Source organism: Podarcis pityusensis (genome assembly GCF_964106645.2).
Source record: "Podarcis pityusensis genome assembly, chromosome: 13".
NCBI classification, from domain to species: domain Eukaryota; kingdom Metazoa; phylum Chordata; class Lepidosauria; order Squamata; family Lacertidae; genus Podarcis; species Podarcis pityusensis.
In genome coordinates, this window is record NC_138038.1 from 18,293,705 (window position 1) to 18,319,027 (window position 25,323).

General features: G+C 44.8%; 1 protein-coding gene across 2 annotated transcripts in view; it reads left to right on the forward strand.

The window, feature by feature from the left end:
- The window catches only part of HDAC5 (histone deacetylase 5), a 119,884-nt gene that overhangs the window by 2,859 nt on the left and 91,702 nt on the right, over positions 1-25,323 (forward strand). The window contains exon 2 of one of the 2 annotated variants that reach the window (XM_080979270.1): positions 9,052-9,270. In XM_080979270.1, coding sequence (XP_080835396.1) covers positions 9,249-9,270 — 22 coding nt within the window. In that variant the 5' untranslated portion in view covers positions 9,052-9,248. Of the gene's footprint in view, positions 1-9,051; positions 9,271-14,833; positions 14,874-25,323 lie in introns of those variants that run through there. The other variant, XM_080979269.1, reaches the window with a different exon arrangement.

The following is a 25,323-nucleotide window of genomic DNA, read 5'->3' on the forward strand; positions in this document are numbered from 1 at the left end:
GGTGTGTCTAGTTTGCCCTGCATTCACTGTGTTGTGCAGTTGTGAAGAGAGTAAGCAGTTGGGCAGGAAATACCTGGTTCACCGTGAACTCTCTGGGTAACCTTAGGCAAATCAATATTTTTCAACCTCAGTGGCTCTCCCCCCCCCCCCCACAGCCTGACCATCTGTAATATGTGGAAAACAATACTGACTGTTACAAAGCTGTTGAACAAGATTACTAAGATAATGTGTGAAGTGCTTTGAGCCTTCAACAAGATGTGTACTTGTTATTTTCCATGCCTGTGATCCAGTAGCCCTTTGGTTCTCGCTGCCTGTTCAAATATCAAAATCTTGCTTTTAATTGCCTTCTCAACACTCCAGAAGAACAAATGCTCAACTCTTTTACTTGCAGAGATTAGGATGAAAATTGCCCCAAACTAAAACTCTGGGTGAAATACCTTTTTGCCTCCAGAGCTGTGTACATTTCTCAGAGAGAGATGTGAGCTCTGACCAAGATATTTCCTTACCTGCCTTCCACAATCTGGATTTGGTATATGACTTGACATGCTCAGTTGGTAGGCAGGAGATGTTCCTGCTGCCCTTCCTATACCCTAGTGAAGGGTGATTCCCACAATCTTGGCACCTCACCGCAGAAACATCTCCACCATCTGGAGGTGCATGCCTGGAGATCATTGGATCTGCACTGTTTTCACACACTAATACCACATCCTCTAGAATTCTGTCAATTGTATTTTATCTGCATAATCGGGATGAATATCTGGAACCAAAATGATTTTTCTGTGCAGCCTGAGAAGGAGCAGTCGCCATTAAGGAAAAGAATTTGGAACAGGCCAATATATATGTGGACTGTCCTTGGATCAAGCGACTTTTCTTCTTTTAAGTTCTCAAAGCTCTTAACCTAGCTCAAGGTTGTCATCTGAACTAGCTGGATGTTAAACTGAGAATCAATCACAGTCAGTCCAACATTTGGAAAATAAGACATTGGAGCTGTCTTGCCCCAAAACGGCAACTAGACATTAATAATAATAATAATAATAAATTTTTATTTATATCCCGCCCTCCCCAGCCGAAGCCAGGCTCTGAGTGGCTAACAACATTAAAATGATACAACATTCTAAAATCATTTCATTATAAAATCAATTCAAATCAGATTAATGGCAACCATTGGGCTAGAGTTCTGTGAGGATTGCCAGAGGAGGGGGTCAGGCTGTGCCCTGGCCAAAGGCCTGGTGGAACAGCTCTGTCTTGCAGGCCCTGCGGAAAGATGTCAAGTCCCGCAGGGCCCTAGCCTCTTGTGACAGAGCGTTCCACCAGATCGGAGCCACAGCTGAAAAAGCCCTGGCTCTGGTCGAGGCAAGCCTAACCTCTCTGTTGCCCGGGACCTCCAAGATGTTTTTGTTTGAAGACCGTAAGGTCCTCTGTGGGACATACCAGGAGAGGCGGTCCCATAGGTACGAGGGTCCTAGGCCGTATAGGCTTTAAAGGTTAAAACATTCTGTTTTTGCAGCTGTAACCTCGGCATAAGGAGCTGTTTGGCACCTAGCTTATATATCGTGAGTTTCTAACACTGCTCCTTCATGGTCCATCTCTGAGCTATGGGCATTTCCCAAATTATCTGCTTTGCCAGGGTCTCCCTCCTCCATTTCTTTTCTTCTGATACTTGGGTGAAGAGTGAGGTAAATACTTTTGTATAACTCGTACCACACTACTAACTGTAAATAAATGTTAAATCCATCCAGTTTTGCCATCCAAGCTGGTGAGGCTTTTTCGATCTACTTGCTGCCTAGACTCAAACTTCCTGTTCTTAGTTCACTCAGTGCATTGTTTCAGAACCCCTGTACTCCAAGGCCCAGAGAAACTGCTTGGAGCAAAAGCCGTTTGAAGAAAGGTGAGGGGAATGCACAAGGATTCAGAAAAGCTGAAAATAAAAGACCTCACTCAATTCTTCCTGCCCCAAGACTGAAGGCTCAATTCAGCAAGGACAGTAATGCAGGCTGCATTCAAGATGGCCCACCCTCAAAAGGGGCACCTTCCTCGGAGAAAGAAAATGGTAACAACATCTTAAGAGAAGCGTTGGCAGCAGAGCAAGAAGCCATAAAGGAGCTGATTAAAAATAATTGGAAAGAACCAATGCTTCCAATGGAAACTAAACTGATGGAACGTAAAATGAGGTTTGACTCTTTAACAGAAACTGTGGAATTGATTTATTGGCGTGACCCCGCTAATTGATTTACGGTCCCCAATTAGCTCTTTATGCCCGGCGCGCTTCCTCCGAGCTGCGCCACTCAGCTCCGTCTCCAGTAGCTCTCCAGTCACGCCTCAGCAGAGTTGAACACAGCAGCGAAAAACTGTCACGTAGCTTCACTTAGCTTCCGACAAACACACAGAGCCCGGTTTGTCTATTTACAGTTCTTTATTCCGACATTCCCCAGGAATCTCCTGGGCTCACCGCAGCCATGACAAAACTGCGACCTCTTCCCTCAGAGACCGAGAGAGGAACAGAACGTAACTCCTCCCAGCTCCTCCCAGCTTCGAAAGCTGACGTCAGAATGCTGAGGCATCATGGGAACTTCTTAACCTGTTAAGTTCCAAACCCAACACCCCCTCTTGCCGAACCATTCTGACAAGACCTTTTTTGAGTTCAACACCTTCCCCTTTGCCTTATGCCACTTCCCGGCATCTTTCCCAGGCACCTGTTGAACCCCTTCAACACTCCCAGAATCACACTGTGCGACACTTTTCCACGCACTTGTGACCTGAAACCCTACTGACCCATTTGGGCCAGCAGTTGTGTCTTCTCCGTCAGATCCTTCCCCCTCTGACTTGACACCCTGTTTGTGAGCTTTCTCCATTACGCTAACCGGAGATGAAGCCTCACACCTGGACACTCCTTTCACAACCTTTGGAGATGCCCAAACCTGCCCTGAACCCTGATCCTGGACCTGGTCCCTATCACCGGGATCAGCCTCTGGCTCCCTTTCCTCCTCAGAATCAGACAGACATTCTGAGAGAAAATCAGGACTAACCCTGAGCCTTGAACACCCATCCTGTTCACAGAACTCAGCCTGCTTACTGACCAGCAGCTTGGTTTGATCACCCTCTGGGTATGCAAACTTCCACCCATTGGTTGCAGGTTTGACTCTTTAACAGAAACAACCGCAGTAATGAAAGAATTAAACACAATCCATGACAAAAAGATCAAACAATTACAAATATAGATATATAGATATATATAACAAGCTTGAAAAGACAGAAAATCGAAATAGAATTAATTTTGCACCTGGCTATTGGCCACTTGTGACCAAGTGAAGATGCCAGAGTGCCAGGATAGTGCCTGACGTCTCCATCATCTCTGGAGGTGTGCATGCCTGGGGATCATTGGATCTGTTTTCGCACACTTAACAACACATCCTTTAGGATTATATCAGTTATATTTTATCTGCACAATCAGAATGAATTTCAGGAACCAAGAAAGTCATATTGAAAAATATGACATTTGAGCCGTCTGGTGCCAAAATGGCAACTAGACATTCTGTTTTGGCGACTGTAACCCTGGTTTAAGGAGCCATTTGGCACCTAGCTTATATATAACACTGCTGTAATCAAGTGGTGTAGAAATATTTTTAAATATACAGATAAATGGAGTCATGAAAGGATTAGGTTTGTGTCTTTGACATTGGGCTGAACTTTCAGAGACACTTGACAGTGGCAAGAATGTTGTTGCTTTCTTAGGACCACCAAAGCCATGGGGGTGATCTCCTGCCTTTTCCCTGCCCTGCCCTTGCCTGCTCAATCAGTGTTGTGGTCACTGGCAAGCATTTGTGGCCCATGTTGCTTGGTGTGTGTTCTGCCAAGCACGTATTGGCAGATCGGACCAATAGCATTGCTTCTGAAGCCGGTTACTGCAACACAAATACAGAGCAATAGTAACCAGGAATACCCTCACCAAGGAAACCTGGCACCATTTCAATGCTTTTTCCTTATAGTTTAAAAAGTTCCCAACAACCTGCCAGCCCTGATTGAATAGGGATCATAGGAAGCAATTTCTGATACTCCCAGCAGAGAGAAAGCTCAGATCAGATTCCGAGCCCTTGGTCCCAACTTCATTCAGATAAGTCAAGAGACAACTGAGGCATAAATCTCCACTGCTCTCACCAGGACGAGCATGGGTCAGAGCTGAATTGTGAAACTCTTAATTTCCTATGGCAGAAGAAGCAACTGCTGTATTCTCTTCGGCTAAATTAATGTCATTAGGCTGCTGCTAAAGAGGACCTCAGGGATGAGCTACATGTTCCCTACATAATGGTAGCCTGGCAGTTCTTTTTTTCCCAATGAAAAGTTTTGTGAAGCAGAGGAAGCTGACTTATATCAAGTCAGGCTATTTTCCCATGTAGCTCAGTATTGTCTAGTACAGGGTTTCCCAAACTTGGGTCGCCAGCTGTTTTGGGACTACAACTCTCACCATTCCTAGCTAGCAGGACCTGTGGTCAGGGATGATGGGAATTGTAGTCCAAAAACAGTTGGAGACCCAAGTTTGGAAAACACTGGTCTTCTCGTGCTTGCTCTCCGGGATCTTGGGCACTTGCTACTTGGAGATGCCAGGGATTGAACCTGTGGACCTTCTGCATTCAAGCCAGGTGCTCTCTGAGTTGTTGTCCCTCCCTGATTTGGGAAGGGCTGATTGAGAAGACCATGAAACATTTGAGGGAGGGAGAGACTCGCCTTCTTCCTCGCCTATCCTTTCCCCCACTGAATAGACCCTTCCTCCTGCTTCTCTGCTTTCAGGGCCAAACCATTCAGCACATGGAAGATCTCTCATGTCACATCTGATTTGGCCCTCAATCACTCTCTCCTAAAGTGGTTTTTCATTAAAGGAAAACAGAAAGACCATCTGTCTTCTGTTGCATGCATTTGTGTTGTAGAGAGGGAAACGGCATTCAAGAGTGGGGAGAGTTATCCATCTCTCACCCCTTTACTTCGCCACTGTTTAGCCCAGAAGGTGCGTATCGTGCCAAATTTGTAGTAATGGCTTAACATATATTCTGTTGGAAATGTATGAGGTTTGCTTGGGTGTAGAGGTTTCAGGGATGTGAAGAGCTGCTTCCCCATACTGCAATATTTCTTAAATCCTTTTTGTTTACAAAGTGCCCTGGGTTGCATTTTCACACATGCAAGGATCAATGGAACTCCGGGTCACTTTGGATTTTCAGTATAATTTGGTCTTGGCATGATGTGGAATTTCCCCAGCTTCCATGTCCAAGAGGGAATCCACTAGACTCCAATCACTGTGAGAAACCAATGTTGCCTTTTGCAGGCTTTGGTCACCTCTCAAAAAGGACATTGTAGAGCTGGAGAAGTTCAGAAAAGGGAAACCAAATTATCATGGGATGGAGTGACTCTCTTTAAGAGGAAAGATTGCAGTGTTTGGGACTTTATAGTTTAGTGAGAAGGCTAGGAAGCGGTGACATCAGTTTATGAGAAAAGTTTTTCTTGTTCTCTTACATCACTAAAACTTGTGGAAATCCAGTAAAGCTGAATCTCAGAGGCAGAATTGGTCAACAACTTAAAAGTAAAGGGACCCCTGAACATTAGGTCCAGTTGTGGCCGACTCTGGGGTTGCGGCGCTCATCTCGCTTTATTGGCCGAGAGAGCTGCCGTACAGCTTCCGGTTCATGTGGCCAGCATGACTAAGCTGCTTCTGGCGAACCAGAGCAGTGCACGGAAACACTGTTTACCTTCCTGCCGGAGTGGTACCTATTTATCTACTTGCACTTTGACGTGCTTTCAAACTGCTAGGTTGGCAGGAGCAGGGACTGAGCAACAGGAGCTCACCCCGTCATGGGGATTCAAACCGCCGACCTTCTGATCAGCAAGTCGAAGGCTCTGTGGTTTAACCCGCAGCGCCACCCGCGTCCCTGGTCAACAACTTAGATGGCTTTAAAAGAGCTTTAGACATATTCATAGAGGACAAGGCCACCAATGATTACTAGCCACAGTGACTACATTCTACTTTCACTGTTCTACCTCCAGTTGCTGGGAATTGCAGGTGGGCTGAGGGCTATTGGACTCATGTCGGGCTTGCAGGCTTCCCTCAGGCAGGGTACTGACCTACCAGATCAACAGTTTGTCCCTCCCTGTTCTGTTTCCATTCCCATATTCATACACACTACCATCTCCCTCATTCTTAACAAGAAGCCAAAGCCCGCCGTTGACCCTCCTGTCTGACATTTTTATTTAGCATTTTTTGCTGAAGGTCTCCATGCTAAGGTGATCAATGCCAGGGCTGCTCAGCTTTGGAGTGCAGGTGTGGGCTCATATGCTGGAATGCTTCTCTGTTTTAAGAACTTTTTGTGGACCTGGAAAACAACTAGTAGCATGTTGGAGAGGAAGATAAGCTAGAATAACACTCCTTGACATGCCAGTTTTCTGTGCTGAGGAGTACAGTGGTACCTCTGGTTACATACGCTTCAGGTTACAGACTCCGCTAACCCAGAAATAGTGCTTCAGGTTAAGAACTTTGCTTCAGGATGAGAACAGAAATCGTGCTCTGGTGGCGCAGCAGGAGGCCCCATTACCTAAAGTGGTTCTTCAGGTTAAGAACAGTTTCAGGTTAAGTACGGACCTCCGGAACAAATTAAGTACTTAACCCGAGGTACCACTGTATTTAATCAGGCAAGAGACTTTTTGCGTTCTGAATTGGTGAAGCCCAGAGTTGGACTTGTCATCTCCAAAGGAGAACTGGAGTTGGATCTTCCTCCTCTACTTCAGGGTCGCTCAAGGTTTAATTCTTAGCCCCTATTTATTTTCTCTACATGGGTTGTGAAGGCACCAGAAATCAATCTCCTCTCTCGAGTAAATTTTAACTATCGTCCTTGGAAATGAAGCTTGGAGGGAGCATTAGGAGGACAACTCTCCGTTACCTGAAGAAGGTGTGGCAGCTGGCAGAACAAGGAGTAGGATGACGGTTGGGTGGGAAAGACACATATAATTGGAATCTCTCAAATAATAATAATAATAATAATAATAATAATAATAATTTATTATTTATACCCCACCCATCTGGCTGGGCTTCCCCAGCCACTCTGGGCGGCTTCCAACAAAATATTAAAATACCACAATACATCAAACATTAAAAGCTTCCCTAAACAGTATGACTGGTAGACTATTCAAATACACTCTTCAGTGATATGGGATCAGACCACAGAGATGAGGTTATTATTGCGCAAGGACGCCAAGTATGGGAATATGGGGGTGAGGACATTAAAGCCAGAAAGAAGACTCTACTGAATTATTTTTCTAAGGAGATTTAGTACATTCATTGTATTTGTTGATATGCCTTTGACGTGAATTTGGCTCTGGCTTGTTTTATATTTTGATATAAATGCTATGTTTTGTTACATTAGTTTTCATTCTGATATTTTGCGCCTTCTGTTAGCTACCTTGGGTTTCCCTTAGGAAGGAAAAGCAGGATATAAGCGATGAAACGAAATGAGATCAGGTGAAATCATCCAATCATATGGCTTTCAGTTCCTCCATCATCATGGATGAGGAAACTGTGACCCTCCAGATGATGCAGCAGAACTCCCGCCCTCATTCCTGACAATTGGCCAGGCTGGCTGGGGATGATGGGAATTGCAGTTCAGTAATGTCTAGAGCAGGGGTCAGCAAGCGTTTTCAGCAGGGGGCCGGTCCACTGTCCCTCAGACCTTGTGGGGGGCCGGACTATATTTTGAAAAAAAATATGAACGAATTCCTATGCCCTACAAATAACCCAGAGATGCATTTTAAATAAAAGGACATATTCTACTCATGTAAAAACATGCTGATTCCCGGACTGGATTTAGAAGGCAATTGGGCCGGATCTGGCCCCCAGACCTTGGTTTGCCTACCCATGGTCTAGAGCAGCCTTTCTTAACCTCTGGGTCCCCAGATGTTGTTGAACTACAACTCCCATCACCCCTAGCTAGCAAGGCCAGAGCTCAGGGATGATGGGAGTTGTAGTCCAACAACATCTGGGCGCCCACAGGTTGAGAACCACTGGTCTAGAGTGCCAGATGTTCTCCATCCTTGACACAGATGATGATGATGGTAGCAAGCCACATATCCCTGACTTTACAGACTTTTTGTCCTTCACCCAGTCCTGCACCTCTGCCTTCCTGATATTTCTTCTTCCTCATGATCTTGGGCTTTACATGTCCATGTGTTTTATTTATGGCAACAAATTGAATAGTCTTTACATACTGGCTACAGTGTTGAAAAACTGTTAATCTTCCCTCCCTCTTCTCAGTTACTGTACATCCTCAGTTACTGTACATTTATCAAGGTGCAAAGTTTTCGGAGTTTGTTTGGTCTTTAAATTCTCTCCTTTTTTGGGGCGGGGGGTTGCTGCCCCCATATTCAGTCTGTTGCCATTTCACTGACTAACCCTATGCACCATTGCAGAATCCTCCCCTTGTACCTTGACTTCTGCATCCTCACCTTCTCCAGCTTTAAGGTTGCCAAGCTTCAGACCTGTGGTGCAAGGCAAGGCGACAATAATTATCTACGTTCTGGAAAATGGTTGATGGTAGAGCTGTAAGCTGCAGATGGATTCATTGATTGCCCTAGGGAGTGGTCTCAGCTGATTAGTGAGTTCATGACAGAGAGCTTAGGCGTATGCAGAGCAGATAGCCTGGAGATTACAAAGTTCACAAGTGCAGCATGTGATCAAAGTGTTAATGAACTCATGGTCTCTTGGACAATTCAGGTATGATGTTTCCTCATACTGTATGGTGGTTCCCATGGCAGGTGTAAAAAGAGGGACACTGACTGTGGCATTGGGGGTCCACAGCAGAACAGCTTGGAGTGGGGTAGCGCCAACTTTATTCTCCCATCGCTTCTCTGCCTAAACACAATGCTGATTGGAACAGAAATTGGCTATGTCATAGTAGGCCGATTCTATACGCTGCTCATAATGCAAAACGGCTTGGTCTTGGCCAGCCATCTCTTGTTACTTGGCCACCTTCTCTTCTTACTGACATGTGGTGTTCTTTGCTTTGCTTTTTGCCCTAGGGTTCCCTAGACGGATTTCCTCATTTGCCACAAGAGATGTCCCAGCAGTGTTGGCAGGACGGCATCTGACCAGCTCCGCTGTCAGCCCCCACCCCCTACGTGAGTGCTCTCCTGTAGGCCTAGCTCAGCTCTCTAAACAGCTGTTTCCTCCTCTTTCCTGACCTTTCGTTGAGGAGCCACTTACCAACGCAGACAACATGAACTCCAAGAATGAGTCAGGTAGGCAAGGCAAGGGGTTATGGGAGGAGTGGGGCAGTGGTGTGGTGCTGTTCCCTTCATAGCTTTTGGGGGGCATATGGAATTTGCCTGCTGGGATTTTGCAACTGTGCTTAGAGTGAATGTTAAAGACATGGGGTGCCTCCAGTGCCAGTATTTAGGGCTTCTTTGCTGTATGACACCCTCACGTTTGAAATAAATGGAACACTTTGGCCTACTGTACCCTGCTCTTCTGCCAAAAATGCTCCTGCAGCAGCTTACAAGAAGAGGAGAGAAAGCAAACTCAGGCACCAAATTCTTGATGTTGCAAGGATTGAAATGAGGTGGAAACAGACTTCCCACAATTCAGACATGGATGTTGACCTGGGCCGCTGAGAAATCATCTGGTGACCCAACCTTCCTGGAAATGGGGGGGGGGGGGAACCTCAGCCATATGTGCTACTTTGTCCCACATAACTCCTGAGGACTTTACAAACTCCCTATCTGCATATCCTCAATCTTGGTTCTGTTTCTTAAGAAGGGCTTCTGCACCCGTCTTTTTATGCAGTGGTATTCACATTGTGCTGTCTGCCTTTCCACTGCAGTGAGGAGTAGCTACTGCAGTTCCTCTCTGCTTTGTCCCCAGGCTCTGAATAGTGGTTGTCCAATAATCCTGCACAATAATCAGGGGTGGTGCAATGATACGGAAGGCAGAAAGGCTACTCTGTTCAACTATTTCTGATCCGGAGGACAGAAAGTTAGGCTTGCAGAGTTCTATCAGGTTGTGGCAGCCCACTGGTGCAACTGCCATTCTGCCACTGCGAACTTCATTCTTAGCATAAGAGGGAGCCAGTGTGGTGTAGTGGTTAAGAGCGGTAGTCTTGTAATCTGGGGAACCGGGTTCGCTTCCCTACTCCTCCACATGCAGCTGCTGGGTGACCTTGGGCCAGTCACACTTCTTTGAAGTCTCTCAGCCCCACTCACCTCACAGAGTGTTTGTTGTGGGGGAGGAAGGGAAAGGAGAATGTTAGCCGCTTTGAGACTCCTTCGGGTAGTGATAAAGCGGGATATCAAATCCAAACTCTTCTTCAAATCCAAACTCTTCTAAGGCAACAGCCAAATCTGGTGGGTGTCCTGTTCTTGCAAAATATGTTGTGCAACCGATATTCTACTTGGTGACTAGCTTGTGCGTCTCTTCTAGGAGTAATTGTAACAGCAATCCCTTGCTGGTCAAGTGTGTATCAAACAGCAATAGGGGCATAACTGGTCATAAACTACTGGGAAGCTGCTTGTGTGAATCCTCCTTCAGTGATTCTAGACAGTGGTGGAATGTTGGGAAGAGAGAATGTTATGAACCGACAAAAATCTCTTGTCCCAGAGGAAACACTACTACAGTGGTACCTTGGTTCTCAAACTTAATCCATTCCGGAAGTCCGTTCCAAAACCAAAGCGTTCCAAAACCAAGGCACGCTTTTCCATAGAAAGTAATGCAAAACGGATTAATCCATTCCAGACTTTTAAAAACAACCCCTAAAACAGCAATTTAACATGAGTTTTACTATCTAACGAGACCATTGATCCATAAACTGAAAGCAATAATCAATGTACTGTACTATAAAATAAATAATACAGTATTGTAGATGATAAAAATTGAAATTATTATTTTTTCTTACCTGCACATTGTTTGGATGGGGGGGCTTTTATCCATTTTATCCATTTTTGCAGTCACACAGTCAATCAGTATCTGAACTGGGTTCCACACGGTCATAAACACAAATGAACCGAAAAAGCATCAAAAACAAAAACGCAAAATAAATAGCAAAAACAAAAGTGCCAAACTTAATCCATTCCAGCAGTCCATTTGACTTCCGAAATATTCAAAAACCAAGGCGCAGCTTCTGATTGGTGCAGGCGCCCCAGAAACAATAGTTGACAGCCTCATCGGATGTTCGGCTTCTGAAAAATGTTTGAAAACCAGAACACTTGCTTCCAAGTTTTCGGTGTTTGGGAACCAAGGCATTTGAGAACCAGGGTACCACTTTACAACGTATAATGCATGCATTATCTATGTATCTGGAGCAGCCCCTGACAGCGGACACTTGCATAACGTTATAGTAACAAATTTATACCTGTGACGCCATGCACATCATGATATAATGCAGTACACATACATGAACATAGTTGTCCTCGCCTCTCAACTCCTTGCAGAGATGAGCAAATGCTCCCCTTTCCCCGGGAGCTTCTGTTATTAGAACCACTGATATTTTGCCTTTCTGCTAAAAACATAGCGCTCAAGGTGACTTACAACATCTTAAAAACAAGTTGAACACCACAACAAAATTGTAAGAGACAGTGCAGCAGCTAAATTAAATCACCAGTCAGCCATACAGAGTCAGCTTGTTTAGGTTCATCTGTTTTGCATTTTGGTGTCTGAACAACAACAACAAAAATTAAATAAAATTTCCTAAGCGCACATTAGCTGGTTGACTCTGAACTGCTTGCAACTAGCCATGAAGGCGCATTTAGGATTGTGCTGGAAAACTTGCTGAAAATATCTGTGCGCTGTGACAGTGCCGTTGAACTTCCCTGTGCTGAGGATGAATAGAGAAGAGTTTGAAAATGAAACGGCAAGCATCAAAATGCAGCCGTATTTAGAATACTGTATACAGTTCCGGTCTAATTAATTTTGAAAAGGATTAGAGTGGCACATTCATGATTGGCTCATTCATCAAGGTCCTGTAGTCATAATAGCTAAACGAATCCTTCATATTCAGAGGGATGTGCATGCCTCTGACAAAGTTTCTCTTGGGAGAAAACTGCTCTTGCCTGCTTTGTTCAGCTTCCTACAGCTGACCAGTCATTTACTGGGAACAAAATGGTCTTATCCAACAAGGCTGATCTTAAGCTCTTGAACAACGAGTCCACCCATCATGGAGCAAATGCATTTATAGCCATCATGGAGCAAAGGCATTTATAGCCAGCAGAGAATAGAGCCTAACTGTCTGTCTGGTCTGCCCAGCTTCAGGGACCCATGTAGACAGGCTGCCAGACTCAAATGCAGAAGCAATTTCAACAATCAAGGCAATTGTGAGTACGGTAGGAAGTTAGGAGAACTCCCAGTAAAAGGCAAGACATTGGTCAAATTCACAGCATCATTGGACATGTTCACAAGCTAGATTTTCTGGTTTATCATGCTGTTGTGAGCAACAAGCAACATGCTTGTGCCACCGAGCAACTGTTCTCGCTTCTCCCCTCCCCTGACACGAATGAGATGAGCAAACCAGGGAGCCTTGGCTTCCCGTTAACTTCTGAATCAGGGATTGTGTTGTTCTGTTGCTTCCCAATAAGCTGTAATCTTCAAAGTAAACAGAAGCCATGGTTTGTTGTTGGCATGCTAGAGAGCAACAAACCATAATTCTTGGTTTGCACATAATGGGAAGCCAAGGCTTCCAAGTTTATCTCACGTGCACCAGGGGAAGAGTGGTCAGTTGGCACACACTACTACACTCGCTTGCTCCTGATAAACCGTGAAAAGCCAGGAAGTCTGACTCATCATTATGTGAGAATTGCCTTTGCAGTTACTTTTACAGTACAGTGGACGCTTGGGTTGCGAACATGATCCGTGCGGGATGCATGTTCGCAACCCACAGCATTTGCGCGTCTGTGCACTCGCGGGTTGCGATTTAGCGCTTCTGCACATGAGCGACCACCGAAACCCAGAAGTAACCTGTTCTGGTCCTTCCGGGTTTCGGTGCTTCGCAACCTGAAAAAAACGCAACCTGAAGCATCTGTAACCCGAGGTATGACGGTAGTCTAATCCCAGCTGATCTTGTAAATCAAGGGAGAACTGGATCTAGATCAGGGTTTTCCAAACTTGGGTCTCTAGCTGTTTTTGGACTACAACTCCCATCATCCCTAACTAGCAGGACCAGTGTCAGGGATGATGAGAATTGTAGTCCCAAACCAGCTTGAGACCCAAGTTTGGGAAACCCTGCCCACAATGTAGATTGTGGGCAGAATCCCAAAATCTACCACCCCTGCATGCCAGCTTGGACAGGTGGGCAGGACTTGTCGGTCATCTGATGTAATAATGACGTCGGGTGAATGATACCTTCCAAAGTTTAGAGGGGGTTACTCTAATGGCTGATCAGCTGACCTCATAACCTATGATCAGAACCTCATAACCTAAGTTATTACCTGCTCATACTGGGTACAGTTATAAAACATAATACATACCTAATAAAAATAACCTGCTGAAAAATATTTTTTAAAGCAAGTTCCAAACTCGCATGGAGGAAACATTTGAAGAAAAAAAATGACGAAATTGCTGCTAAAAATTGCAATATAAAAACTGGCTTCTTTGGTGCTGTCATTAGTGAGTGTCGTTAACAACATTCCATTTTATAGTTGGGGAACTTTGACATCCTCAGAGATATAAAGATGCGTTACTGAGCCCTATGGGACCAGGTCTCGGCTGCCCAGCTAGCAGAGAAAAATCCCCGAAATGATAGAACTTCCCTGTCTTGGTCTGATTGGCTGGAGCATTATATAATGCTTTCTGGGTCATTTCAGCCCCGGTCACACATATTCTGCTGATGTGTCAAGACTGCTTTCAGCTCAGATTTGCATATTCCCTGCTTATCTTGCTTTTGATTTCCACATTAACACCGCAAGACAATTCCAACACGTGTGTTCCATATTATGCAAAAATGCCTATATATATAAAAAAAGCATTTTGTGGAAGAATCCATGCATCCTTTTCATATTAAGGGTCTTCCATTAAACAAATCAGGGATGCAGGTGGCGCTGTGGGTTAAACCACAGAGCCTAGGACTTGCCAATCAAAAGGTTGGCAGTTCGAATCCCCGTGACTGGGTGAGCTCCCGTTGTTCGGTCCCTGCTCCTGCCAACCTAGCAGTTCGAAAGCACAAAGTGCAAGTAGATAAATAGGTACCGCTCCAGCGGGAAGGTAAACAGTGTTTCTGTGTGCTGCTCTGGTTTGCCAGAAGTGGCTTAGTCATGCTGGCCACATGACCCGGAAGCTGTCTGCGGACAAACGCCGGCTCCCTCGGCCAATAAAGCGAGATGAGCACCGCAACCCCAGAGTCAGTCATGACTGGACCTAATGGTCAGGGGTCCCTTTACCTTTACCTTTATTAAACAAATCACTTTAGTGGCCCTGTTATGAGCTTAATATCCAGAGAGGGAGGCGCAGCTCAAAATACTTCCTGCCAGTCTTCTCACAAATGTGAGGAGGTGGGTTGTGGCTCGACCAGTGTGGGGTAGCGGTTAAGATGTTGGACTAGAATCAAGGAGACGCAAACATCACTGGGCAAACGTTGGGCCGGTCCCTGCCTCTCTCATCCTAACCTAGGAGAACAAAACGGGGGAGAGGGGAAGGACAAGTTATGTCCCCTGTGCTGCTTAAGAACGTTACAAAAATGAACGAAGTACAACTCCTTTGGCATGACGTGTAGCAGAGGCGCTGCACGCCGACTTTCTCTTTGAATCAGCTTTGTAAAGGCCATATTAAAAAGCTATCAACAAATGCCGGGAGGTGCAAGATGGCAGTCTTGACGGTCTCCATAGCAACGCCACATTTATGTCTGCTTCTGGCCTAGCTGAGAGTAAGCCCCTTTCCTGCCTTGTGAAAGCTGCATCAACGGGAATGCCACTTTTTTTGTCGCTGCTGCGGAGCCCTGTTATTTTCTTTCTTTCTTTCTTTCTTTCTTTCTTTCTTTCTTTCTTTCTTTCTTTCTTTCTTCCGCTACCATGTCCCCCTGACACGCACTTGCTCTCTTATGTAACAAACAAGGGGGGTTGCTCAGCACCGGTGTTAAAACGGGTTGTCCAGGCCTGTATTTTTCTGCCGTTGAAAAGTGGCTACTAGGAGCAGCCTGAAATTGGAAGTTGCCTGTTTTCATAGTTATAGAATAGTTTTCTGCTGGTGGTGCATGCAGGCTCTGAATCTAATTAACACTAAGGGAGGCTCTCCAACAACAAGTGATAGTAATGCGCCTAATATTTCTGTAGTGCTTCCCCCATGCCTCAGTGCTCAGAATATTTTGCATATATTTATCTTAATAACCCTTGCAATGCTCCTGTAAGGAAGACCAGTGTAATTATCATGTATTACAGACTGGGGGAAAGGAGGCAAGTGCCGAAAGATAAGAGAAGGTGCTTAGGTGACCTGTGGTTTGAGCTGAGGATTTCCAGCTCAATAGTTTTTGCTCTTAAATGTTAAGGTATATGTTGTGTTTTTGGCAGAGTGCCTCTGAGCATGCGCAGAGCACATTGCTCTCTGCTGAGGGGAAGCCATAACACAGTAGCAGAGCTGCATGCTTTGCCTACAGAAATTCAGCTAAGGGAAAAAAAGTGTGTTAGGTAAGCCAGGCTGTTTCTCAAACTCTGCATACTTCTATAACCCAGATGTAGGGATTAAATTAAATCACAGGATAATTTTTGGAACTTGTTTTTAATACTCAGGGCTCAAGCCTCTCTACATGAGGTTTTACTGAAGTGTGCCTTTGTGCATGTTCAGAGTGCAGCTGTTTCATTAAAACAATTAGCATCCCTTACAAAGTCAGGGATAGAAGTCTGAGTTTCTAGGTCAAAGGATATATCTTTCAGGCAGTCTTGGGACATTGGCTGTTCCCTTTTTATGGAGAGTCACCAAACGTTCTCCCCAGTTGTGGGATTATATGTGATCCTGAGCTGAAACTGGCTTTTAAGGGCCAGGACTAACCCCTAGAACACATAAAGCAACAATTGCTATAATGATAAAATGTGTCTCTGCAACCGTGCAAAGTGCCTTTCTCCCACAACTAGTACTCCCCAGATCTGGAACTAGGGGGCAGTACAGGCTACCCTGGCAGAGGATCTGAATTCTAGGCAGGCTTCAAGTACTGGCACCACTCATTTTGGAAACAATTCCTCCATTTTTCCTTGTGGGATGAGAGAAGTCTTTAGTAATCACTTTTCCCATCTGTCCTTTGAGATCTCCTCAAAGGATGAGCAATGTGGACGTCCAAATTAAATGTTGCTTGTCGACCACAATGTTGGCTGGCCCTCTGTACAAAGAGGATGTACTTGTTCCTACCCTGAAAAGCTTATGTGCAGCCTCAAGGCCCAGTCTGAATGAAATTAATTATGCCCATACGGGAAATGTGCTCTGACTGCATCCAAAATCAATTGGGTGAACTTCTTGTGACACAAATAATGCAATGCAACTGTAAAACCGGTCTGTCCACTAATGCTATCTATTTTATTGGAGCGAGTGTTTCCTTGTCAGCCCCACACTTAAGCAATTTATAGCTATAGCAGCAGGGGAGAGGAGGGACCCAAGTTTGGAAACATATGCACTATACAGTGGTACCTTGGAAGTTGAACAGAATCTGTTCCGGAAGTCCGTTCGACTTCCAAAACGTTCAGAAACCAAAATGCGGCTTCCGATTGGCTGCAGGAAGCTCCTGTAGCCAATCGGAAGCCATGGAAGTCACGTCGGATGTTCGGTTTCCAAAGAACGTTTGCAAACCAGAGCGCTCACTTCCAGCTTTGTGGTGTTTGGGAGCCAAAACGTTCGACTCAAAAGGCGTTTAGGATCCAAGGTACGACTGTAGTATGATACCGCTTTAAGCAGTCCTGGCTTCTCCCAAAGAATCATGGGAACTGTAGTTTGTTAGGTATCCCACCCCCTTCATTCATCTTCACAGCAGTCACCAGCATATTTTAGCAAGACACCCAAAGACAATGGAAGGAAGATAGGAATGTGGCAGAAGGTAACTGAGACACTAGATCAAGGTGGGTGAGATGACTTGGGTAGGCAGAAAAGAGATGATCAGGGGTGCAAACATCTCAGGAGCCAGGGTGAGCGCAGTCTGTTACCTGCTAAGCCCCACACCCTAGCAGGGGACCCCTGTGAGTCCCATAGGCCTGCAGCATCTCTTCCTGCTCACTGCTTTCCCTCTCCCTCTGGCCTAAAGGAGGTGAGCAGTTGAACAGCGGTGGCTATGAGGAGCAGCAACTGGTTGGTTGCCCACTCTCTGCCTCTAGCAAGTGAGTTGGTGGTCCGGACTGGCCCAATATATTTTGCTGCCTGAGGCAAAAGAAAAAGATGGCGTTGTGCAGCACTTCAGCACCTGTATGTGGGTAAGAACAGAGGAGAAGTAACGATAATATCTCTCAGGAACTGGAACTTGATATTGCTGGTTTTTATTGTAAGCCTCTTAATCTACTGGGCTACTGCACCATGGCAGACTCCTTTGGTCTTAGTATTGTATAGTCTATATGCCATCCTCACTCCCCAAACAAGCACAAGGTCTTTTTCTTGCAAAATACCGTATTTTTCGCTCTATAAGACGCACCAGACCACAAGACGCATCTAGTTTTTGGAGGAGGAAAACAAGAAAAAAAATATATTCTGAATCTCAGAAGCCAGAACAGCAAGAGGGATCGCTACGCAGTGAAAGCAGCAATCCCTCTTGCTGTTCTGGATTCTGGGATAGCTGTGCAGCCTGCATTCGCTCCATAAGACCCACACACATTTCCCCTTACTTTTTAGGAGGGAAAAAGTGAGTCTTATAGAGCAAAAAATACGGTAGTTATCTGCATGATCCAAATGCTTGTACAGTGGTACCTCGGGTTAAGAACTTAATTCGTTCTGGAGGTCCGTTCTTAACCTGAAACTGTTCTTAACCTGAAGCACCACTTTAGCTAATGGGGCCTCCTGCTGCCGTGCTGCCGGAGCACGATTTCTGTTCTCATCCTGAAGCAAAGTTCTTAACCCGAGGTACTATTTCTGGGTTAGCAGAGTCTGTAACCTGAAGCGTTTGTAACCTGAAGTGTCTGTAACTCGAGGTACCACTGTATGTCACTTAAGAACATAAGAAGAGCTATGCAGGATCAGACCAAAGGTCCACCTAGCCTAGCATGCTGTTTCCTACAATGTCCAACCAGGACATGAAGGAAATAGCCCTCTCCTATTGTTGTTTTGCTTTATAGCAGTTAGGATTCAAATACATATATTGCATTTGGACTTGGAGCTTATATTGAAAATATTAAGAATAGCTGAAGTGGGACTTTGGATCTGTTTAATAGAAGCAGAGCTGGAACCTTGTCTCTGTTTCTTCCCATATAGCCTTCCTAACCTCTGCTTTAGGGCATCAGGGCTAAGGACTACTGTTCCTTCTGTTTCCAAACTCTTTTGGTCAAATTTCTGGGGAGAAAAATAGGCTGAGTAATGTTGCTGCCAGTTGACAGGTGCTTTGTGTTTGCATTTGCTAAGAGAGTTCTTCACTTACAATCTTGTGATTAGTGTTGTTGTGTGATGTTGCTATGGGCTATGCGAGTTGTTGCTTTGCACCGAGGTATAGTTGAGTCACTGGCCTGCTTCGCACATCGCATTAAACCATAGTTAAAAATACCCCTGAAATTGTGTGTGTTCTGCTCCTTCCCTGCTCCTGCTAGGAAACAAACCATAATCTGGCTTGCCATGTTTTCTGATCTTAAGCTCATGATTTGTGGGCCTGGAAGACATGACAAGTTAGACCATTACTTGTTTGTCCGGGGCAGCAGGAGTGGGGAAGGGGCAAAGCACCTGCAACTTCAGTTGTGGTGTCCACTAACAATTATGGTTTATGTTTTAGATATATTTTATTAAATTTCCAGAAATTTCACATAAACATTCCAATAAATAATAGATTTTTGTTTGGTTTTGTTGACTTCCTATCCCATTTTCCATGTTTTCCCCCCCTCCCCCTTGCTATCTTCCCTCTCTTATATCATAACAATGGTACAATAATCTCTAATATCTTCTGTCGCTCATAGTTTAAATCCTGCTCGCGAATTCATCATAACATTTCTTTAAATAGTCCAAAAAGGGCTTCCATTCTTCCATAAAGCAATCATTGTGAAGTTCTCTTATTTTAACTGTTAACTTTTCTGATTCAGCATAGTCCATTAAACCATAATTATTGCCACTAATAATTATGGTTTAATGTGATGTGCAAACTAGGTCATTGTATAAAATTACACTTGGCATAGATTAAACATTTCTCCCTTTCTCATAGTGCTAGAATTCGTGGTTACAGTAAGCCCACATCTTACGCAGGCAGTACATTCCAGGGATCGTGCCTAAAGCCAAAACTGCGTATAGTCAAAACACGTTGGGTGCAATGGCGGGTGGGATTGCAAAAGACTCTTTCCCTGGATGCCCATCCCCTTTCTGCCCCCTTTTAATTTTATTTATTTTGCCATGCTCATAAAGCTGAATGTGCACAAGTTAAATGGATGTAGGTTGCAGTCTTAAGTGTAGTCAGTGAAACTGCTGGGCAGTAGATTCAGGAGAAAATCTATTTTTATGTAGTGCATCAGGGGTGTTGCTAGGTGCTTTTGAGAAATCTGGGTATAGGCACAGGACTTAGATTTGCATAAATGCGTAGAATGTCTCTGGGCAAAGTTAAGAAGTGGGTGGCTGGGGTCTCACCAGCACTGATTGTGGCTACTAGCTAATGTAGCTTAAAAAGAGGATTAGACAAATTCACAGGTGATAGATCATCCAGTCAGTAGCTATTTGTCATGATAGTTAAATGGAACCTGTGTGGTCCCGGGAGTATACCACTAAATATCAGCTGTTGGGGAGTAGCATCATAAAAGGGTCACCATACATTGTTTGTCGGCTTCCTAGAGGTGTTTTGCGGGCCTTTGGGGGGAAGCAGGATGCTGGACAAGGTAGGCCTTGGCCCCGATCCAATTGGCCTCTTCGTGCATTCTTACATAGTGTAGGATGCTGACCTCACTGGTATCCATGTGACTGTCTTGCTGGATCGGGATGTGGGTGGCGCTGTGGTCTAAACCACTGAGCCTCTTGGGCTTGCTGATTGGAAGGTCGGTGGTTCGAATCCCCGCGATGGGGTGAACTCCCGTTGCTCTGTCCCAGCTCCTGCCAACCTAGCACTTCAAAAGCACATCAAAGTGCAAGTAGATAAATAGGTACTGCTGTGGCGGGAAGGTAAACGGCATTTCCGTGCGCTCTGGTTTCCGTCACGGTGTTCCATTGCACCAGAAGCAGTTTAGGCATGCTGACCACATGACCCGGAAAGCTGTCTGTGGACAAATGTCAGCTCCCTCAGCCTGAAAGTGAGATGAGCGATGCAACCCCATAGTCACCTTTGACTGAACTTAACCGTCCAGGGGTCCATTACCTTTTACATTACCTTGGTGGATCCTAGGATCAGGCTGTAAAATTCTGTGGAACAGGTGACACATTAAGGCAAGGGTAGGCAACCTAAGGCCCATGGGCCGGATGCGGCCTAATTGCCTTCTCAATCCGGCCCACGAACGGCTCAGGAATCAGCGTGTTTTTACATGAGTAGAATGTGTGCTTTTATTTAAAATGCATCTCTGGGTTATTTGTGGGGCATAGCAATTCGTTCATTTCTCCCCCCAAAAATATAGTCCGGCCCCCCCCCCACATGGTCTGAGAGACGGTGGACCGGCCCCCTGCTGAAAAAGGTTGCCGACCCCTGCATTAAGGTGATTAAGGGTTAGATGATTTAGGCAAGGTTCATCTTTGGGTATTAATCAGTTCTAGATTTCATCTTAGATAGCCAGGCTCAGCTTTGGGTTTTAATCAATGCTAGGTAATGTTACAGGCTTGCCACCACTAGAGTTTGGCAAAATGGATAAACAACTGTATGTCACCAAATACCTTGCAGCTGTTCAGAAAAATTAAGTAGGCAAAATTTCCTTGTTCTCCAAAGAACGTAAAAGCCACACTGTTCTATAGTTTACAGCGGAAAAGGAGCTCCTAACCACAAACCTCTGGATCTGAAATGTCTGTTGCATTTACTTTTCCATCCGCTGCAATCATTTTTCCTTGTTGGAGTAAATCTTTTGAGGTTTCTTTTTTGGGGGGGCGGGGAGTTGTTATTGAGTAAGTCCTATGTTAGAATCACCGTTATCATGTCCCCATGTGATGGACAGGAGTTTTGCCTGTGGTAGATATATTTTTGTGTGTCTCTCCTTTGAAAAAAAGAAAGAGAAGAAATGCTTACGCTTCTAAAAACTTCTCTAAACATAAAACTTTACAAAAACATGTTTTGCTGTTTGATAGCAATATATTTTATCTACACTCCTGAAACAGCACACTGCAAATGTAACAGATGTATTGGCTTGAAGGAAAAATGTCTCATCCTTGAGTTACATAGACAAAATATTGCGGGCGTACTGTTGAGGAGGTGTTATTCCCTCATAACAAAAGCCTTCCTCTGTGGGGGATGATATCTGGATCCGGCAACAACAGAACATTTGCCGCATGAAAATATATTCTCCTGAAAGGTCATTTCAAAGTTTTTCAGGGCTTGGGGGCGGGGATATCACATTTGCAGCCTTGGTAGCTGCCTTTTCAAACATCATTTTCCTTTTGCACAATTACATGGTAGCAAAGCAAAAAATTGTATGTTTGTCCATCTGCTTTCTGGCTAGGCAGGGGTGGTTTAAGACAGGAAGACCCGTGGTGTGTTGACTGCCCCTCCTGAGGTAAAAATCAAGGCCTCAAGGTGAGGAGGGCAGCCATGTGGAATATCGCCTTTCCTTGTATAGTGACCCTCTCCCTTGACGTGAACCAAAGGCCAAGCATGCAAAGAGGGGTGTGGGGACGAAAGGGCTCCTGTCTTCTCTCATCCCATCATGCCTATATAAATAGCTTATTTGACGTCAAGTCCAAAATAAAGTCCAAAAGCACATGAGGGAGGGGGTAGAGGGAGGGGGTAGAGTGGTCTCAGAGAGCTATAAATAACGCAGGGCTATTTTAAAAGCCTAGGTTTTAAATTAACATGCTGGTAAATACAGGCCTTGCTCTTGACCTGCCTCGAAATATCCAAATGGCTGCAGTGATACGCAGTCTGTGACCTATTGCTATAGCATGTGGGGAATATGAAGAGCAAGCTTGAGTTTATAGGACCAGTCCCCTTATATCTGAGTGGGCCGTGGCTTTTCAGTGATTCAGCCACAAGCCTTTCTCAACTCCACCTGGCGATGCCATGGACCGACATTCTGTTTTTCCATGTGCATCTTGTTATCTTGGCTGGGTTGGATGCAGAGAGAGATATATATATACACCTGGGAACTGAAAGAGCGTTGGATTTTGACTCCTCCACTGCCCCGAATTAATTGCGAGGCCTTTCTCCATCTTTTGTTTCCTGTCTGTGAAAACAGGATTAGCAGTGATCTATCTCTCAGGGTTGCGAGCATGATTTAACAACCCCCTATCTTATGCAATAAGGATATTGCGCAAGTAAGATTGCTAACCTCCTCCCTCTGGACAATCCTCCTGCTCTGACTTCAGTACAGAGTCATCTAAGATCTTGCTGTTGATAGCAAAGGATTTCGGTAGGCCTGCAGCCTGAGGTTTTGTGATGAAGGGTCCTAAAGAGGAGGAGGATAACTGTATAGCTATGTATGGTATCTGAAGTTATTAATTTGTATTAGTTTGTGACACTGCCTGCCTACTTTTAATTATATCTTCACAACTAAGAGGGCTAAAGACTTGAAAACGCTTTAAAAATTAAAGGTAAACATACACGAACAGCTTCGAGTATATTTGTGTTTCCTTATCCCTCACAGTTAACATTAAGGGGGCATGCCTCCTGCTGCCACAGTAAATGTTAATAGTGAATAGCCACTGAGGCAACTGTTGAGGCTTGAGGGATTTAATGGTTTGGAAGAAACTGAGCAGGCATTGCTGAATCTCTTATGGGTCAGAAGTCAGATATGTTGGTGTTTCTTTAAAAAGGGGTGTGACGTGGGGAAGGACTCAGAAGATCATTTCTGCAGTTGTCCTACACTTGGAGGCTGGGGTGCTCCAAGCACCTCAGAAATGCAATGTGATTGGCAGGTTAATGATCTACATGATCACCAAGATGGAGAAGGAAACTGAGCATGGCAAGCAAAAGAAAAAGTGTTGACTAGGAGGTCACTGTTTTGTTTTGTTTAAAAAATACAAGTACAGTACATGCACATAGGAAAACTGTGGGTTCTAGAATCCTTCCCTTCCACCCCTGCGGTTCTGTGATTCTCACACAATAAGGACTGCCTCTTTGAAGATGGTGCCTGTAACATACTAAGGTACTTTGTCAGAAGATTGACTCCATAACCTAGTCAACACATTGCAGTGAACCATGGTTTACCATGAGCATGGAGCACCTAGTTTGCCACTCACCTAGTTTGCCACTCACCCGCGATCATGGTTTGTTTTTCTCCAAACAAACCATGATGGGTGAGCCAAGAACAAACCTTAATCTTCACATCATAATGTGTTTGGAGTAAAAGCAACCAAAACAAAGGAGAATACTCCGCAAGAGCATAAGAAACAATATATGTTTGTTTTGCATGCAGTCTTGTTTTGTCTGCTTTTAAATAATTTTCGATACCATTTTTGTTGTTTTGGGGTTTCTGTGTTTTTGTCTCAAGCAAAACAAGCCACAGTATGGGTATAATGCTAAGTCAGGGATCTTGGCTTGCTGATATCAGAGGAGTGCAGTAAGCTGTGACATGCAAACACAGCTCATGTTGTCCACATGCATTGACTGGCCATGGCTCTCCAGGGTTGCTGGCAAGGCTCTTTTCAAACTCTGCCTGGATATGCCAGGGTTGAACCTGAAAACTTCTCCACGCAAAGTATATGCCCTGCAACTAAGTTATTCCCCCACTCCCACCCCCGAGCTTACCATGTATGGTATGGAGTGCATGCATGCCTGGGAATAAGCGCCACTGAACGTAATGGGGACTTACGTTCTGAGTTAAATGTGTAAGATTGCACCGTAAGGCAGGGGTCAGCAAACTTTTTCAGCAGGGGGACGGTCCACTGTCCCTCAGACCTTGTGGGGGGTGGGGTGGCGGACTATATTTTTTTTGGGGGGGGGGGAGAGAACGAATTCCTATGCCCCACAAATAACCCAGAGATGCATTTTAAATAAAAGCACACATTCTACTCATGTAAAAACACCAGGCAGGACCCACAAATAACCCAGAGATGCATTTTAAATAAAATGACGCATTCTACTCATGTAAAAAACATGCTGTTTCCTGGACCAGATTTAGAAGGCAATTGGGCAAGATCTGGCCCCTGGGCCTTAGTTTGCCTACCCATACTGTAAGACATGCACATGCATAGGGCTTGTGTTAATAAGAGCTGGTGAAAGGGATACCAAGGGTTTCGAAAACCTCTTGAAAATCAGAATGCCCTTTGGACACCACACTGGTTATGATGCAGCACACCAGTCTACTGTTTGTTATTTACTGGGAGGGACAAGGATGGGCCAGTACAGCATCAGTTAACTCATTCAAGATACTCCATGTAATAAAAAGGCATGCTTATTAATTCCATTGACAACAATTTATACCTCACTTGATAGTCTTACCTTCTGTCTGTCTGTCTCTTTCTCTGTGGTTTTTTTGTTTGCTTTTATAATCAGGCTCCTAACTGTTGAATATAAGCAGTGCAATGCTTTGTGAAATTTCAGGAACCAGAGATTTTGGAGTTTGCGAATTTCCAGTGGCCAGGAAGTTGCAGCTTCAGTGCAGATGCCGATATACAGTGGTAACTTGGGTTAAGAATTTAATTCGTTCTGGAGGGCTGTTCCTAACCTGGAGGGCTGTTCTTAACCTGAAACTGTTCTTAACCTGAGGTACCACTTTAGCTAATGGGGCCTCCCGCTGCCACCGCATGATTTCTGTTCTCATCCTGAAGCAAAGTTCTTAACCCGAGGTACTATTTCTGGCTTAGCGGAGTCTGTAACCTGAAGCGTCTGTAACCCGAGGTACCACTGTACATAAGTTGTCCATAACTGTACACATGACTTATTTGGACATAACATTTTAGTCAGTGTGATGTTTTGCTTTGTTTTGTTTTGTATTGAAGCATACACACATCGTTAATATCTCTTAACAGTTGATGCCCTTAGCATTCCTTTTTAAATCACGCCCCCCTCCCAAGGAATACACGTTTGAAATCCCTGGGCTTTAATGAACCGGCCAGGCTCCATCTGTAGGTAAACTGTGGCATCCACAACACAGAAG